The sequence below is a fragment of the Schistocerca gregaria genome, chromosome 1, assembly GCF_023897955.1.
Source record: "Schistocerca gregaria isolate iqSchGreg1 chromosome 1, iqSchGreg1.2, whole genome shotgun sequence".
Taxonomy (NCBI): Eukaryota; Metazoa; Arthropoda; class Insecta; order Orthoptera; family Acrididae; genus Schistocerca; species Schistocerca gregaria.
In genome coordinates, this window is record NC_064920.1 from 644,493,158 (window position 1) to 644,508,251 (window position 15,094).

Here is a 15,094-nt window from a genome sequence, read left to right on the forward strand (position 1 = left end):
TACTGATATTTAAATTTAAAAAAAAAAAAACATGCTAAACAAACAGCAAATCATCAAAAAGAAAAAGCGTTAAAAACTCATACCAGCTACAAATAAAGGCTTACCTTCACATTTCAGTCCTTGACGAACAAGTCCAAACAGCATTTCACCACAAAAATCACAAAAAGTTGGAGCCTTATAAGAGTGAACATTTAATGCGTGTGGCCTTAATGGAGCTGCTTCTGTCGGTATTTGGGCTGAAACAAAGCATATATTGATACTACCAATTCTCACAGTTTTTGGACTATAATTACAATAAGTTTATTATTGTAATAATGGTAATTCTCCAATGGGGACAACAAACCAATACAAAAAAATATTTTTAAATTTCATTCATAGACCAACAGCCAAAATAAACTCAACAATTTCAGTCTGCAAAGACTGAAAATCAAAAGTCTTTACCAGTTTTAATACTCTATACCCTGATAAAAGGAACAAAAACCACAGTAACTGGGGGATCAACTTTGTCACCATGCATGAGCAGTGTCCCTGCAATATCAGACTTTTTTTATTCCTTTAGAATATGTACTATTGAAGTGACTGTCCCAGGGCATGAAACCCTAACACATTGCAGGTTGCCTATCTAATGGCTTGAAGGGGGGATAAAAACTGTGTGTTCAATATTTCATATAAATAATGACTTAATTTAAAAATTTGAAATCCTGACATAATCTGCTCATTAAGAGGTATAGTCTTATGTGAAAGATTCAATGAAGTATGACATATTACAGTTATAAACTGTGTGTAGTGTTGAGGCAGTGTAACTAACCACGGTGAAGATCACCAGACCGTTCATACAGTATTTGAGAATGAGAGTACTAAAAGACTTACAACAAATTACACACATAATTTTAAACATTTTATAAACTTTTTCTCAGTTGTACACTCAGCAAAATGATGAAAGGAAAAGGTCTATCGCTTTCTACAATTTTGCTGTTCAAACAGTAAAACTGCTGTATCAGGCATGACGTTTTAATTTATTACCTTTCAACATGACCCAGGAATGAAGGGCCACTTGAGGGTTGGGTGGTTATGAAGGATCACGGCAAGGATGCAGACCAGTGGAAGATTAACGTCAACTACTTAATTACAATCGCCACAACTACACTCAAATGCAATGGTGTGGCAGCCATGCCACCCTGGGTGCACTGTGCAATAAGCATGTGCAGCGCAGTGATGGTTGCTGGAGGGTCTTGAAATGTGCGCCCCAAGTGCTGACACCAACTTCCAGCTAGCAGCATGCAATTCAGTTAGGTGTGCCACAATGTGAGTAGGTGGCAGTAGTGGTACAGAAGACAACCAGAATACTTGCGGAGGTGCCAGCCTTCTGGTGGGCACTTCTGCCTTAACAAGTGGCTGCGCAATGAATCATGGCGCCCGCTCCAGCATATAAGGGAGAACAGCTGTGCTGCCCTAGTCACAATCCATCACCTCCCGTGCAGGAATCGAGCTGCTGCTGGAGTGAGCCTGGAGGTGGCCCACCAGTGGAGAGGCATCAAAGCTCCAGAAGGAGGGCTCAGTTTTAGAAGATGGTGTTGCAGTGGGAGCTGGCTGGAAACACAGTGGCTGCAGGCTGACCCACAGTGCAGTGGTGCCTGGCTTAGACCACTCATCATACTCAGTCTGCCAGGCAGTGAAAATTTCTGCTAAAAAGTCACAGCTATTCATATGAGATAGTGGCTTATTTTCTGTGCTGTTGCACCACTTCAAGTCACACTTCCAGGACTCAGTGGTGGAGAAACTGCTTGGACCATTCTGCAAGAGGCCTGTCTATCGACTGTGCTGGCAGGTTTGCAGTGCTGGGCCTGGTCTGTCTCGCAATGTGAAAATAGCCATGTTGCTGTAACCAGCATTTCTGACATCCTGTGCTCACCAGCTGCCTATGGCTTCTGCAACACTGCACTGCTATGTTCCCCCAAAAGAATAATGGCAGCACTACAATACCCAAACATTTCCCCTCCAGAGAACAGGCCTCCATGTCTCTACCCTGTATCAGTCTGCAATGACATTTAAAATATATTGCCAAGAATGTACAATATTTACAAAAAATTTCCATTTCGGAAATACTAGGAGACTTGAACTACAAGGTTTAGAGGATGTGATTTTACCTTATCATACTTAGTCTATTAGATGCTTTCTTACTGCTAGAAGATTACATCTGTGTCACACTAATTAACAGTCCATTAGTTCTCATGCAAATGTACAACACAACACCCAACTAGCATCCTGCTAGTTATTCCCATCCTGGAAACTCTCCATATACTGCTTAAAGCCTCATCACACCTTTCAAAGTCCTCATGCCTTCTCAACTGTCTTACAACCTCATAAATGCTAGAAAATACACTTCTTACTATAAGGCACATTACAATGTCGCACATACAACAATTGTCTTTTACTTCTCACTATCATTTGTGACTGAGAATGGCACTGGGAACTCTTTCTCTTTTAATAAATTATCCTGGACAAATCTCCTTTAACAGTACATGGTCTATTTCATTGAACTCTTATACTCCGTATCTCTTTTGTCTATTCAATGGTTTTTTTAACCCTTAGTTTTGGGACATCATTCAGAACTTTGTCCATGCGATACAGTTCTTCTTAGGCTTTCGTAGGAAATACTCACTCACAATATACTGACAGGTAATTCCACTTACCTCTTTCACCACAATATTAATCACAGGCTGAATCTCTCTGAAATGTGCAGCTTTCTGGAACTCTTGCTCACCCAACACGAATTCCTAGTGCCTAGTAGCATTATATTATAAAACTTAAGACTTAGTGGTTTTGTTTGCTGTCTAACTAGCTTGCCCCTTAAGATGGATGAGCCTTGTAACAGTACTCCACTGATACTTTCAGATTTCTCTCTCTCTCTCTGTTGAACTCCTCTTCCCTTCTTTTCCTCCTCTCCAAAATCTTCCTATTCCTCACTTCGCGAGGACTGTTTTCAATCCATCAGTTGTAGAGTCTTCTCTCCCTCTCCTCTGCATATTCAGGAGAATTGGAAAGTAGATCTTTGTTCTTTGTATCGCAAAGTTAGCTTGTTTCATGTTGTTTTGCTTTAGGGCGCAAAAACAACTAAGGTCATACACGCCCATTTCAGAACCTTAAAACACTAAAATGAAAGAGGAGTTTTATAGAGACTATGTATTAAGCCCAATCAATGAAAGGACAGAGAGCTAAGAACAATGGCTTCCTCTTGGAGGAAGGGCATCAAAATATGCCATACAGACAACAGCGGTCCCAAGCTAACGATTAAATTTCCTTTGCCATATTGTTATGGTGGATAAAAAGTAAAATACAGTTGACACCCCATGCATCATCTGTTAAAATGGTTGATAATTCAGATGGTACATATACATTAAAATTTAAGTGGTTAAAAAAAGGACATCCGTAGGAAGTGACGAACCGTCAATGGCTGACAACAATGAGCAGAAAGTGATGGGGAATCACCACTTAACTAATGGCGATGGCTAAAATGACAATACCAAATATTCAAACTAGCTAAAATGACCTCCTATGGCTGAAAGGAGGCTGGCCAAGCAGCCAGGAGATGGTTAATTCCCCAGAGATTGTTCCCATGAATGGTAGACCAGCAGAGACGCCAAAGTGACACCATCTGCAGACAGATGGCAACACACAGATCATAGGAAAGAATGGAAGAACTAGCAGGGCAAGGTAGGAGGGCTGCAGCCTTGGCAGCAGCATCAGCGGCCTTGCTTCGTATCAGACCAACATGACTAGGCACCCAAATAAACATCACACAGTGGCTCGCACAACAGTGAGCAAGTGTAAGCTTGGTGGACCCGTTGGACTGTGTACAGCACACAGAGGCTCTGAAGGGCACGGAGATAATCGGAGCAGACGACACAAATGAAAAGTCTATGTTGCCAGATGTTTTGCGTGGCCTGAAACAGGGCGAAGAGCTCTGGTGTAAATGTTGAGCAGTGTTCCGGAAACCGATACCAAAAATAGTTGGTGCCAATGACGAAGACACACCTGATACCATAATCAGTCCGAGAGCCATTAGTGTACACCAAGGTACTATCACTAAGGCCCACGCGAAGGTTAAAAAACTAACAATGATAGGTCGAATCTGGAGTAGTGTCCTTAGAAAGCAAATGAAGTCCGAAGTGAACAAGAGCCGCCACACTAAGGTGGTAAAGGATTCATATCCATTGGGAAAGTGGCAGATAGTGTGACGTGAAGCTGCCGGAGCAACAGCCGAAAGCACACTTCAGGAGGTAAAAGAAAAGAGGGATGCACCATATACTGGTGGTCAAAGTAATCACTGAGGGAGGGGTGGCCAGGCATAGCAGACAGACAGCATGCATATCCGCTGAGGAGAACATCATGTCAGTATGACAGTGGCAGTTCAGCAGCTTCTGCAGAGAGGCTCTCAACCAGGATAGTGTAAAAGGTGCTAGTGGCCAAACGGATTCCAAGACGGTGGACTGTATCTAAACAACGAAGATGGATGGACGTGCAGATGTGTAAACTAAACACCCACAGTCTAGTCTCGAACAGACAAGTGATAGTTACAAACAGAGGATGGCAGTCTGATTCACACCCCAGAAAGTAGTGCTGAGGGCACATAAGACTTTGAGTCACCAGTTATAGTGGGTGGCCAGGTGAGACATATGGTAGAACTAAGCAAGTTTCCTATCGAACATGAGCCCCGGCATTTCATAGTTTCAGTGAATGGAAGAGCAACAGGCCCAAAGTATCAAGATGGTGGAAGAAACCCATTGCTCTGCCAGAAATTCATACAAACGGTTTTTTCAGCAGAAAAGCTAAAGCCATTGTTTATGCTCAATGTGTAAAGCCGATTAAGACATCGCTGAAGATGCTGCTCAAGGAGACAAGTGCACGGAGAACAGCAATAGACCATGAAATCGTTGATGAAAAGGGAGCCAGAGATTCCCAGCAGGAGACAGGCCATAATAGGGTTAATGGCAATAGCAAAGAAGATGACACTGAGGACAGAGACCTGGGCACCCAGTTTTCTTGGATAAAGATATCTGAAACAGAAGAAATCAAATGTATCTTGAAACTCTGTCTTTTAAAAATTCCTGTAAGAAATGGGGCAAGTGGCCTTGGAAGTCCAACATGTAGAGAGTATGGAAGATACCAGTCCTCCGGCAGGTGTCGCAGGCTTTCTCCAAACCAAAAAACAGTCATGGTCTGGTACTTCCACAAAAAACCATTCGTGACGTGGGTTGACAAAGTGAGGAGACGGTCAACTGCTGAAAGCTGTGCTCTAAATCCACATTGTGCAGTGGTTACTAGATCATGAGACTCAAGCCACTGCATCAGCCGGGCATGAATAACATGTTCCATCACCTTGCTAACACAGCTGATGGGAGAAATGGGGCAAGCAGCTAGAAATAAGGTGTTTGTCCCTACCAGGATTAGGTATGGGTATGACACATAGGCTTCATGTCAGCATCTGGGAAACATGCCATCTGCCCAGGTGCAATTTAACATACAGAGGGGGGGGGGGGGGGGGGGGATCCTTGCCTGCAAGAGAGACGTGCTGCAATGTCTGAATGTGAACATCGTCTGGCCCTGGGGTGGAAGATCGAGATGAAGTGAGAGCATGTTATAGCTCCTGCATAGTTAAGACAGCATTGTAACATTCAAGATTCTGAGATGGCACTGAGGTCCACAGTGACACCATCTGCTACAGTCAGGCCGGAAATTGGGGACTGGACCTTGGTCCCAGAGAGTCATCAGAGGTTGGACCACACGATGGAAGAGGGAGTGGAACTGTTAAAAGAAATAGTAAATGTAATCCAGCAAATTGCATCACAGCATGCCTCAGTCCACCAAGGGACCGGGGCACAGCGCAGCAAAAGTGAGGTGCGACAAATGTAATGTTCTGCAGTGGTAAGGATAACGTTTATGGGTATTCCACCTAGTCATCACAACTAGGGATATGTTGTTTGTTGAATGTGGGCAGGATGGAGTACAGCCTCCAGTCAGCCTATGAAAACCGGCAGTTGGGTTTACACGTAGGTGGAGTAGGAGTCAGTAAATGGATAGCACATGGTAAATGGTTGCTCGAATGTGTGTGTGAGGTAACTGACAAGATGAGACAATGGACAAGTTGGGCAATGCAGAACAAGAGGTGCAAATGGGAATAGGTATGCTTGGAGTCTGAAAGGAACTTGGGTGCTCCAGTGTTAAGGCAGATGAAGTTGAATTGATTGGAGGTCAGCCGCAAGGGCATCTCTCAGATAGTTCTGGAAGAGCCCCAAAGGGGATGGTGCTCATTAAAGTCACCCTAGTGACACCAAATAACGGAGGAATGTAGATGGTACAAAGAGGAAAGGTGAAGCGAGGAAGGAAAATGCGGACTGCAACAGCTTCCAGCTGGATGAGCAGGATTACTCCACTATGAGATGGAATGCCAGCCTCGAATAGGGGGATGGGGCAGGGGAGAGGTCGAGGTGGACCGAAGAGAAATGCAAGAGGTGAAAGCGGTTGCGAGGACACAATTTTGTTCCTGGAAGCAGTAAAAAAGAGGACACTGTGATTCCACGAGCAGCCATGATTCCTCCTTGTTGTATCGAAGCCGAGAACATTCCCCTAAAGGAGAGTCATGATGGAGAAAGGGGAGGAGGGAAAAAATGAAGGGTTGTGACCTCAACAGCTGCCAAGAACCACCCTTTGAAGACTCGTTGCAACAGGGTGCAGAGGCTGGAGGATCCTGCTCCATTAGATCTACAAGAGATATCAGCATTCACACTGTATCAGCCTGTAGATTTCAGGGCAGAAAAAAAGGGGCAGTGCGCACCAGCAAAATGGAACTTGGCCAATGAGGGTATCATACGACAACAATATTGAAGAGTATCTCCACGTTGACGAAGGAGAAGACAGTTTGCCTTCGATTGATTTCTTCGAAACTTTGCAGTTGGCGAATGAAGACTCAGATGTTCATTAACTGGAGGGACATAGAAAGGCTCTGCAGTAGTATTCCTTCTGTCCTTTCTGGCCTACCGTTCTGTAGCAGGTGATTTCGCCTTAAGAGGCAAAAATTTGGGGCTTGTTGCACAGCTGGAGGTGGTGGTGGTGGAGGAGGAGGAGGAGGAGGAGGAGGAGGAGACAGGGATGCTACGATGACACAGAACAGTTATACAACCGTGGTGCTGAATTTCGCATCGGAAGTCTGTGTGGACGTTTCCTTCGTGGAGCGAGGTGTAGCAAGAACAGTTCTGTAAGTGCTAGATGGTAAAATGCAGGGCTTTCAACTAGCTAACAACTTGTGAGTTACAGGGTAAGGCACTTTTACCTTCACCCGGAAATCCTGGATGGCTCGCTGATCAAGATACACTGGACATCCTTGGAATGAGGCTGCACAGTCACCACTGCAATTGATACAGTAGGGAGAAGGAGGTGTGCATTCACCCTCCTGACCATCCCTACCACAAGTAATACATTTGGCTGGGTTCCAAAAGGACATGCGAATGGGAGTTGTAATCTTGACACTGGTAGCAATGCACCGGGTTTGGAATGTATGGTCGAACTGTGACAACTTCACAGCCTGCACTGATCTTTGATGGAAGCACTACTCTATCAAACGTGAGGAAAAGAGTGCGGCAGGCACTTATGATGTGTCAACCTTTTTCATGACCCAATCGAATGCAGTGATGCCCTGATCAGAGAGGAAAATTTGTGTTTCTCCCTCAGTCAGTCCATCGAGCAGCCTCGCGTAAGTAACATCACGTGCAGAATTCAGTGTTCGATGAGCCTCAAAACAAACAGGATAAATGTGGAGGAGCGAAGCTACAAGCAGTTGTTGCGCTTGAGAATCACAATTAGTCTCCAAAAGCAAAGTGCCACTGCGTAAAATAGAGCAGGATTTCTTTGGGCTGGCAATTGCATCAACACCTTTCTAAATGATAAATGGATTAACCATAGCAAAGGACTGACCTCTTTCAGTACGTGACAGCTTGAGGAACGGAGGAGCAACTGGGAGAATCTTAGAATCTTTAGCCTCATTCCATTTACGTTTAGTAGACAGACTGGGATGGCGATTGTCTGATAATGAGAAAATCTGCCACAATTCACAATTGCCAGCGTCTCCAATGGCATGCTCTTTCCAACTGGGATGTGGGGGTGTCCTGTCGGGGCGCGAGGGGGGGGGGGGGGGGGGGGAGGGTGCTCACTCACATTTGGTGATTGTTCACACCTCAGTAGTCACACCACCAGTCCATACAGAGGGCCGAATTGGCAATTTGGAATGGGAACAACTCAGGCAACCCCCCTCCCTGGGCCTGGTCTATACCAGGGGGTATGTGCGAACCCTACCTGTTGACCCGGGGCTGGGAATTACTCATTACCCATTCACCTGTTACGTGGTAGATGTGTGGGCCAATCTTCAAGGGCACACAGGGAGAATCAAGAAACAAAGAGTAACCTCAAACACCAAAGCGGTGGATGGACAGGAGATGGAGGATGAAGAAAGAAAGATGTCAAGCTACCGAAAATTCAGAACACATTCCTAAAAAATATACCAGACATTCCCCCCAAGGAAGAGAAAAAGAATAGCAAGAGGACTGACATGCAGCACGGAAAGAAAGTAGCACTGCAAAGGCTGGGGACCTGTGTTAGCTAAGCAAATACTCATCAAATGGTGGTGAGCCTCCTAGGGGTTGTATCCCAAAGTGCTTCCTATCTCTTAAACAACTTTGTGTTTTGTCTGCTTGTTTAACTGCTAGTTTATCTACTTCATCTGCTACAGTTGTAGCTCCTTGTGTTATTGAAAATCCCACCCCCTGTGGTACTGACCACAACATGATTACCCTTTATCGACCATACACACTGAAGCAACAAAGACACTTGAACATATCACTATCCTAACACTTCATTATTTTAATGCTTACATACCGAGCCATATTTCCTTGCTCAGTAATGTTGCGCTTCCCAAAGACGGAAACCAATACCCACTTCTGACAATTCTCAGCCTCTGACATTGTGAAATCAAAACAAAATGAAACTACTGTATGAGAAGGACACTTGACTATAACACTATGGTAATACTTCTTGCTCTAACTTAACTGCACCCGAGTGGCTGAGACTCAAACCTATTACTTACTCATTGAGAACAATGACTACATCTTTGCAGCATACAGCTTCTTCACTTGAATCATTACACATTGTTAACAAATCATATACTATTACACAATGAGCCACACACCTTGCTTGTGGTAACACACATTGCATTACTAACATACTTATTTACACACCCACAGAACAATGCCTGCAACTACCCACTACATACAGAGCTTACCAATACAATTACGCAGTTGTCAAAAGGCCCATATTTTTCCACGACATCTGCAGTAAAATTGTAGCTTACCACTCACAAAGCTCACACTTTAACAAAATACTCAATAATTTAGCCCCTTATAATCGACACGACAACCAATCAAATGATATAATTTCTTCATTTTGGTAGTAGTTTGATCAGCATGGTTTAACATATATATTTGCCAGAAGACGCTTCCCAAGTGACTATCTCGATTCACAAGCCCGAGGCCTGAAATTTTAACAATATGGTTGTATTAACCATAGAATTTAGTACACAAGGTATCAAAAAGACCAATTAATATTTAATAGTACTTCTTCACATTCATAGAGGCTATGTGTAATGTATTACACGCAGCATTAGCCAAGCACACAGCTCACTTGGCTTAGTAACCAGCGTCAGCTGTGCCAATGTGCGAACCAAAATCTGCTCTCCTCCCGACTCCACGGCAAGATAAGCTTTCAATGCAAGATGACAACTCATAATAATTTGCCACATTACAACAGTTTCCAGATAGTGCCCACGTACAGCACTGAATGCACCTGCGAACTTATACCATTGCACGACACATGGTTTAGGAGAAATTATGTCAAACATTGAGATGCATGAAGAACTGGCTTTCGCATAAAACATTGTGCAAATTACCCAGAATATACTCAATCCAGTGTCTGATAATGAAAGCAGTTGGCACCTTCCACCAAACTTTAAATATAATTTCAAACCATATCTAAGCTTTTCCTCACATAAACACTCAATGTCAAATATTTAAAATATTGACTCATTTGTAAAGTAATCAAAAATTTGAGGCTGTTTTACACATGTGAGTTTGATTCCTTAAAAAATTGGGAGATTATTAGTATATGTTACCATACATGATTAAGAATCCTGTTGATTCAGAACCCTGTTATTCTGAAATTCATTCAGTTCTACTATCATCTCCCTAACTTCTATCTTTTTCTCAAAATACAATAAATAATTACTTTCTTCGCTCTGTTAATGCTGCATATAGAAACATATGACTATGGCTCATATCCTTGTCAACTTCGTTGTTCAGATTATAGAATCATACGCAAAGTTTATCAATTAATTTATTTGTAAATTTAAAATTACTAAAGTTTTAATCACCAACCATAAGACTATGTATGACAAGGCTGATGAACCATAACTACAAACAGCTCATTAATTTTCAAAGTATACAGAATCAACTGTTACAAACTGACTTTTTTCTGGAAAGGACTGCTGTATCCCGCTTCGCCACATGTGTTTAACTTTTTAACCACTTCCCTGAACCAGTTCAGTGATATCTGCAGGATGGTTCCCTCCACAAGCCCAAATTCTTCATGATAATGTTTCCAAACCGACCTACCCCTCCACTATCATGGAATTAACTGTTAGTAAGTCACAAATTATTATGCAGGTCAAGTAACTTTTACTGAACGCTGCACCACACTTCAAAGTGGATAGATCAGTAACAAAATGTTTCCATCATGGTCACCAAATCTATGCAAATAAGGGGCAGAACATATTCACAAAGCCATTTGAGAATGCTTGGTTAACGCCCTCATCACTGGAAACTCTGACACTGTTATGAGTCAGTTCCAACTGTCTAGAAATTGTCATCTGTGGCTGATGTCTACAGCTTTTCCTACTAATCAGAATCACCTACATCCGTGCACCCTTGGTCAAATTGCTGGACCCATTTTGCTATGGTTGGGCATGACATTGCATTTGTCCAAATACTTCAAGAATTTCGTAGTGAATCTGTGTGTACTTTCAATGTTTAGCCCATAAGAATTGTAATGTCCCACGAACTTCAACTTTGGAGTAGGTTTCCAGTTGCCACACCATTTCACCAGCACACTGTGACACACCTATTATCCATGCTGCTGCAGAAAATCCCAAAATTCTACTCTCTTCTGACAACGCACTACTCTTATTGCACAACTGTGTTAGTTTAGAACACATGTAAGTTACTTTCTGATGTCTCTACAAGTATGAAGCACATAATAGATCACAATGATAATCAATGCATAATATAAGGTGTTTATAAATGAATATCGAGGTTTTAACGCTTTATAATATTTATTGTATTAAACTTACAGTTACACATGATAAGTCAAATGAAAGAGCAAGTCAAACAGTTTTACCAAGAACCTTATAAATGTTCAATGTAAGCACCATTCGTCACACGGCACACATCAAGTCTATAGTTGAGTTCTTCCCACACGTTAATAAGTGTGTCTTCAGTGATTGTAGCAACAGCTGCTTCAATCCAGTTTCTTAATTCAGGGAGGTCTGCTGGTAGAGGAGGCACGTACACATGATCCTTGATTGAGGCCACAAAGGAAAATATTGCATGGTGTTAGGTCGGGTGAACATGGAGGCCATGCAAGCAAGCCTTGTCATTGGGCCCCTTGCGGCCTATCCAGCACTTGGGTACAGTGAAGTTCTAGCGGAAACAATGCGTGCTTCACATGCACACTGGTGCCAAACACAACTGTTTGAGTTGCTCTTTCACTTGATATATCAATTATAACTCTAAGTTTAATGCAATACATATTATAAAGCATTAAAACTCCAGATATTCATTTAAATAACCCTGTATATAGCAAAACAGTTAAAAATGCAGTAGTAGACTCAATGGTAAAATAAAAGTACTCTCCAAAAAGCAGCCTTTTAAATAGCAGTAGTAGTGTTCCAAACATCTGATCTTTTGGCAATGCTTTCTCATAATTCTGGTAGTTTGAAAAACTAAGCAGCTGCTTTCATATTCACCACAAATACTGCACAGATTTTATTAATACTTCAGTCCAAAAAGGACAATAGAAATAAATACTTGCATTGCATTAGTTCCTTCTCTCAAAAACCTCTCATTTACAACCAAAACTCTCACTTGGTTCATTTAAAAGCTTCCATTTTATCAGTGCATTACTTATACTGATAAGCCAAAACATTGTAACAGCCAACTTCAAAGCGTGTTGGCCCACCTCTGGAACATAATTCAGCAGTGCTTCTTCTGCATGCCGTGAATTCAACAAGTACTTCAGAGGTTTCCAGAGGTTTGTGGCACCCAGATGCCAATGCAGAGGTCACACATGCAGAGGTCATACACTTACGTAATTTATGGGCGTTTCGTTTGTGGGTGCAGAACTGGCATTCAGTGGCATCCCAGTTGAGCTTCATAGGATTTAGATTTCAGAATTTGATGGCCAAGAAATCACCGTGAGTTCACTATCATGCTCCTCAAACCATTGCAACACGATTCTGGCCTTCTGAGATGGACAGTTATCCCGCTGAAAGATGCCATTGCTGTTGGGGAAGACATCAAAGCATAATGGGTTATAGGAACTCCCTAATAATGTTCACACGGTCCACAGCTAGTCAAGGTGCCTTCGATTACTACTGCAGGTTCCAAGGACGTCCAGTTGAATACTCCCCGTAACGTAATACTGCTCCCATCGGCCTGCACCCGTAGTGAGCAGCGGTTCACCTGGATGCCAGCATGCTCCAAAACACTTGTGCCCGATCCAGCACTGTACTCCGTCATCAGATCTACCATGGATTGCAGCCTATCCTTCTTTAGAGAGCAGGCAACCCCCCAATCCATCCATATGTTCTGTGATGAGGTATGGACATCCAACTTCTTGTCACCTACTCGTGGTTTCAGCATTCTTCAACAGCATTCTTTACCACAGATGCTCATGACAATGGCATGTAAACATGCAACCATCTTCACCATTTCCAAGATGCTCGCTCCCAGGTACTGGGATACAACAATCTGGCTTTTGTCAAAGTTGCTTAAATTAGTAGAATTTCTGCATTTGCGCCACTTATCATTGCTAGATTGATTCCCTGTTCACCTCTGCTTTGCTCATATCTTTCTCTTATCATGTTATGTGCCCTCAGCATCACAACATTGTTGTGGGCAGTGATCATAATGTTCTGGCTCATCAGTGTAGGTAATACATCAGATGATCGAAAACAGTTTAAAATGTGTATTGCAAACTAAATTTAGTAACTGAAATGATAAAAAATGCAGCGAATGAGTGTAGACATATGCCTAGATACATCATGTTAAGACTGTTGATGAATAATTTTAAAAAATCCTTATTTTACTGCCTTGACTGGTTACAAGGTATCATTCATGCATGATAGACCAAAACTGGTCATGGCAGTCACACAAAGCTTTTAAAAGATAACAGTGGCTGGTTGCATTGTCCATCAACAATTCTTAACTAAATAACTGCCATTGAGTTCAACAAGATACAGCATGTATAAAGTAATTATGTAGATGTTTGAGAACTGTAAATGGTTCTGCCCCAAACATAACAGCTCCGCCATTAAGTGCAAAGCAGTGACTTATTACCACCAAGCTTCAACAGAAACAAAACTGGTGTTCTCAGACTAATCATATAATTACTTACAACGGCAAAGAATAGTTTAAAATCTTTTTTTCGGCAATACTCCCATTTAATTAGAATTACTGCATGAAATGCCACTATTTTTAAGTGGATAAATGTGGAGCAGTTACCTGTCAAAACAATTTCCACCAGTGTTTCATCAATAATTTCTGCTGCAGAGTTTACCAACTGTAAGATATTGGCAGAACTGTGGTCATGGCGGAACAGCAGCAGCCTTTCACCAAGGCAAGTCAGACCATGGTCAGGAAACTGTACAGATAAACAAGTGTATTGAAAAAAATTGGTGTTTATACACAAGAATAGATGTTCAATGCAGACAAAGCATTGTGGAATTAAATAACAGAAACATATAAAACCCAAACCGAAACTAATTTTTTGAGAGAGTAATGTTTGTTTGTTTTTCAACAAACAATTATCTATATTTTCCTACAGGAGTATGGGAAAAGAAATATCATGCACACAATTTACGACCCCTAACATGAACACCAGCAGCACACACTCAACTCCTACAACCAAAAAAGTTTGCAACATAGAACATTATCTCTCAGCCGTACACAGCATGGATTACAACTGTAGAAAGTTTTCACAGAAGAAACAACAAATATATGAATAAAGGACAAGTTAAACAATCGTAACAGGGGTTATAATCTTAGCAAGACCTTGGGATGTATGTTTGAGTTAATCAAAAGTTGAATGAACTGGCTTTACTACAGGGAAAGCTCCATCACATACATGTTCCGCACTGAATGAGTCTGTCGTGTAAACCTTTGACAAAGCTGTACTGGAGTTGACAAAGATCACTAGAAATGAGTGGGAGGAAAACCAAGTTGAAGAGCTAAGCCCTACACTACCTTGTTGGCAGTAAATTAATCATCACACCTTGTGGCAATGTCATCACTTACCAAAATACTGCTCCCATTGAACACTGAGTTCCACCCACATGCCTGAGAATTATTCTCTCATCAATTCTGGGAGATATTGAGCAGCAGAGTGGACTCATTACTAAAGGACAAGGTATAGGCGATCCACACTTTAGACAAGAATGTGGATGTCAGATGATTGCTTCTTTGCCTGTTTAGTGAAACTTAATGATAGGATTCTGTTGTACAGCATTCTTCACACATCATTGCAATTGGTGTTCCATATGTGTCCTGTTTGTGCATCATTATTGTCAGTTACAATTACTGTGGGCCCGAGACTGTGCTCTGCACGATGCCAACCTATGCAATGATTGCAACACAACCCACAGTGTTTCTGTTTTGGAACTCAGGCACTGCACAGATTTTGAATAGTGAATAGGTACCCCAATACTAGCAAAACAATG

The 15,094-nt window shown here is 42.1% G+C and overlaps 1 protein-coding gene across 2 annotated transcripts in view; it reads right to left on the reverse strand.

The window, feature by feature from the left end:
• The window catches only part of LOC126360778 (serine/threonine-protein kinase D3), a 172,316-nt gene that overhangs the window by 136,234 nt on the left and 20,988 nt on the right, over nt 1–15,094 (reverse strand). The window contains exons 3-4 of one of the 2 annotated variants that reach the window (XM_050007737.1): nt 13,881–14,019; nt 105–236 (exon numbers count right to left, since the gene is read on the reverse strand). In XM_050007737.1, coding sequence (XP_049863694.1) covers nt 105–236; nt 13,881–14,019 — 271 coding nt within the window. The remainder of the gene's footprint in view (nt 1–104; nt 237–13,880; nt 14,020–15,094) is intronic. The other variant, XM_050007738.1, reaches the window with a different exon arrangement.